The sequence below is a fragment of the Vigna unguiculata genome, chromosome 9 (assembly GCF_004118075.2).
Source record: "Vigna unguiculata cultivar IT97K-499-35 chromosome 9, ASM411807v1, whole genome shotgun sequence".
NCBI lineage: Eukaryota > Viridiplantae > Streptophyta > Magnoliopsida > Fabales > Fabaceae > Vigna > Vigna unguiculata.
The window spans coordinates 11,445,227-11,449,825 of NC_040287.1; the positions used below are offsets into that span (position 1 = coordinate 11,445,227).

General features: G+C 37.8%; 1 protein-coding gene across 1 annotated transcript; it reads left to right on the forward strand.

Moving 5' to 3' along the window:
- The first annotated feature begins 2,202 nt into the window (after positions 1-2,202).
- Positions 2,203-4,281, forward strand: LOC114196321 (dof zinc finger protein DOF5.6-like). Its single transcript, XM_028086928.1, has 2 exons — positions 2,203-2,419; positions 2,808-4,281. Exons 1-2 carry the CDS (start codon positions 2,366-2,368, stop codon positions 3,780-3,782), a joined length of 1,029 nt encoding a protein of 342 aa, XP_027942729.1. The 5' UTR covers positions 2,203-2,365; the 3' UTR covers positions 3,783-4,281.
- Positions 4,282-4,599: the final 318 nt, after the last annotated feature.

The following is a 4,599-nucleotide window of genomic DNA, read 5'->3' on the forward strand; positions in this document are numbered from 1 at the left end:
AGGCCACATCTTTCTGAAGCTTTGTTGTAACTGTATTTGTGATATTGGATTCACACAGCAATTGTTATGTGTTTGAAGTTCCAAATTAACTAAAAAGATAAGATCACTTCACACTTCACACTATACAAGAAAGTCTAAATATTATCTTATAAGTTTAGTTTAGTAAAGTTGAGTTAAGTTTAAGGTCCAATTTTTAATATGATATGAGAATCATGAGGTAGAACTTATTCTAACAAAGTTTGTTGTTTATTGGATTTATTGTTTCACTCATTGTCGAAATGCTATCGAACTACTCGTTAATGTTTAGTTTCACACAGTGCGTAAGGGATGCTTTAAAGTTCTATATCAACAAGAAATAATGTCAATTTACATTATATAAATTGATACAAACCACTTTACAAATTGATTTTGTAAGGTTAAATTATACTTAAAATTTATTTTTTAATATATATTAATGTCCAGTCTCACATACAATATGTATATATAGAAAACACATTAACATTTTATATTAGTTAAAAATAAGATTAATTTATATTATATAAATTAATTAATTAATACAAATCATAAATTGATTTTGTAAAATTAAATTAAATTTAGAACGCAATTCTTAACGTTACGAAGTACTTCTTAACATTATGAATTGTGAGAACGGAAAACTATGTAGCAGCAGGATTATGATCGAAATTCCATGTAGCGGAATTTAAACTATGATGTTACTCATCAGTATACATAGATTGGAGTTAGTGTTTTTGTTTTGCGGGTGTTGTGACCCTTTACCAACCAACGGGTATTGAGTGGATGATTTTACACTATTCTCTGATAGAGCAGGCAGAAGGTAAGAACAAGTAACAAGTACCTAGAAGAAGAGATAGCAGCAGTGAGTAGCAATGATAACATGGTTATGATTGAAACAATAATAATCCAGATCTTTAGATTAAAGCAGGTAGAAAACGACCATCCAATGGGAAAAGAAAGGGAAGCATGGAGCAGAGAGAGAGAGAGAGAGAGAAGAATGAATATTAATTAACGAGGAATTGAGGTGAAGGCAAGTAACATGGGAACACACACACTTTATTCACCTGACACTGCATGTACTTTAGTTGCTGTGGAGTGGGGTGTGTTCCTCACGCCAACCATATCCTACATCTTATTCATCTTCTACATAGTGGATAAAGATAGCATCCTCGCTCCTCTTTCGGGTGTCACTCTTATGATCAAAGCTTTTCAGTTTATTCCCTACCACCCCGCCTACTTGAGGAATATCAGTTCAAACTTTCAACTCACCACTCTCATATACCACTTTCAAACAACAATACATACATACATACACATACATTTCATTTCATATTTTCTTTTCCCTTCTAAAGGAGGAAGACAAAGATTATGGTGGATTCTCCACCTCACCCCAAAATATGTTTTACAATTTAAAGCTTTTAAATTTTGAATAAAATATCAAAAAAGCATCACTGGCGGTCAAATTAGGCTTCATGTGTTTCAAAAGATATAAACAGGCAATGCCTTTCTTAACACACGTCACATAATTTAAATTTTCAAATCAATACGACGTTATTTGTCTGAATTTCCGGTACGATGTAACATTCAACATTAAGTTAGTTAACATTCACTAACATAAGACACCAATGACTTACAATTGTCAAAATCAATATAATTAAACTAACTTTTCTGATAATAATCAAATAAATTGCAAGGTTTTCCTCTATATGGGAGTGAGGTGTGAAGGGAAAGAGAGAGAGGTGGGAGAGATAGAAGAAACACTTAACAGCAATGGCGCGTGTGGGAGATGAGAATATATCCCTTGCTTGTGGGAGGAGGTGGAGTGGGTCCAAAATGGTGTTTGTGTTGTGTGTGTGGGGCTTGCAACGTAGAGTGCTCTTTCGGTATGCGTTCTTTATCGGGGACCCAAATATTCTCAAGCTTCTGTCACGTCAGACACGACTAGCGTGACGTACCCATTCTCTACATACCCCATCAACGCTCCTCCTTTCTCCACGTCACCAACTCATACACATCCCACCCTCCGTTGTGTCACTGAAGATTTAGTCAAGTTGAGATAAGCTATTGGCATTAGAGAGACAGGTCAAGGCCCACCATTGTTGTCACCGACGGGTTTTACACACTGTAGCTCTGCGACAACATGCCACCTCTCACTCACTACCCTCAACTTTTTCTTCCTTCTTATTCACTGTCCCGTCCCATGTAGCAACCACACACATGCTTTGCCACATTACAATTCCCTCTCTTCATTTCCCTCTTCACATATTATTATTCCTCTTCTTCTCTCCTCCTTCTTCATCTTCTGCAATGCCTTTCACAAACTGCAACTAGCACTCACACACTTCACTCAATGGGGTTATCTTCTTTGCACGTCTGCATGGATTCATCAGATCATTGGTTGCAGGTATAGTATATATATGACTACAACACACACACACACACACACACACACACACATCATCAATGCAACCTTCATTCATTCTTCATCATGCTTCTCAATTATCACTCTCATTAATCGACTCTCTGCTGAAAATAGCAGTTTGTTCAAGGGTTTTAGTGAAGTAACGTTAGTTTGCAAGTGAGTGTAACAATGTGGTGCACCCTGCAACCTTTTTGTTTTGCAATGTGAGAGGGGGGTTGGACCGAATTGAAGAATTAAAGGAGAAAAAAAGAAGAGAAAGCGAAGAAAAAGAAAACTAATAGGAAGAGAACAAAAAGAATGGAAAGAAAAAGACATTTAAATTTGTTTGAGTTAAATATTAAATTGTTTATTGGTTTGGAAAAAATGTCAGGGCACAATTCACGAGGAGTCTGGAATGGATTCTTCCTCTTCACCCTCTGGGGACATGCTTACATGCTCAAGGCCCATGATAGAGAGGAGGCTAAGACCCCCACATGACCAAGCTCTAAAGTGCCCCAGGTGTGACTCAACCCACACCAAGTTCTGCTACTACAACAACTACAGTCTCTCTCAGCCAAGGTACTTCTGCAAGACCTGCAGAAGGTACTGGACCAAAGGAGGCACTCTTAGGAACATTCCTGTTGGTGGAGGGTGCAGAAAGAACAAGAAAGTCTCTGCCAAAAAATCCAACGACCACCAATTAGTCAACAATCAAATTAGTCAAACACAGCCCCCACCCTCCTCCTACCATCACAACCCCAAAGACCTTCAACTCTCTTTTCCAGATGTACAATTTTCCCACCTCAGCAACCTGCTTGGGACACATAATGCAGGGGCACTGGGAGGAAACCCTAGCTTCATGGAGGGCAAGTATGGTATTGGCATGATCGAGAACCCTAGGCCAATTGACTTCATGATGGAGAGCAAGTTGGAGGGCATAATTGGGAGTAGTAGTTCTAGGAATTTTGATTTTTTTGGAAATACTGACATGGCTATGGGTGGTGCTGGGCTAGGAGATATGCATGGTAATGCTCAAAATGGGTTGCCACCAAATTTTCACGCTCTTTGTCCCTCAGCTTTTGGTGGCATGTCTATGTCCCTTGATGCCAACACCACTACCAATGGTGCTGCTAATAACTACTTAATGGACTCTTGCCAACGCTTGATGCTGCCATATGATGCCACTGAGGACCATAATGCCTCAATTGATGTGAAGCCAAACCCTAAACAGCTATTGTCCCTCGAATGGCAAGACCAGGGTTGCTCTGATGCAGGCAAAGACTCATTCGGGTATCTCAACGGTCCAGGATCATGGACCGGCATGATGAACGGCTATGGATCTTCCACCACAAACCCTTTGGTCTAAAAGCCAAATCCCAAGTCACAACTCAGGTGATGATGATGATGATGATATATGCATGGATATGATCAACGGCTAATCTCTCTCTTGGCTTGGTTCTTTTGACCAATTACCTATAATCAATGACCATCATCACTTTCCCTACGTATATTTTATTTTATAAGATATTATATTACTATTATTATATTATTATATACATAAAGCCTTTTGATGATGGGAGGGTTCCTCGTATTTTGTTGTGTAGTGTTTCTTTCTAGCTATATCTATCTCAGGGTGGTCTTGTTCAGATTTTTATTGACTTATATAACATGAGAGTGTGAATGAGAAGCTTCAGAGTCTAATTCGACTGCCCTTGGTGCGTCACCTTTTGGTTTATATATATTATATTTGTGTCTTTGTGTGCGACACGTCATGAAAGCTTTAGGATTTATGCTGTAACATCGAGGAAGATATGATAGTTTTTTTTCCAGTTAAAGAAAATGCAGTAAGTACTATATTATCTTTATGCTTGTAGGGCTTTTAATTCTTCATCTCGCTTAATTCATTTTGCTACTGTTATTTATCATTTCCCTTCTCGTTTTTTCCGTAAGATATTTTTAATTACTTTTGGTCAAGGAATTAACCAAGAGTTTATTCTCATGGAGTGGAAGCCTAATTTTTGTCAATATTGAATATTCCGTAGCCTTGCATGGGATTGAACGTGTCACGTGTTTCGATCTAACAACATATGGAAATATTCAGACACGTACGAGGAAAAAAGAGAACAATGTTCATTTGAATGAAAGGTATAGTTTTATATAAACTTGGTTAATTAATACAAAAG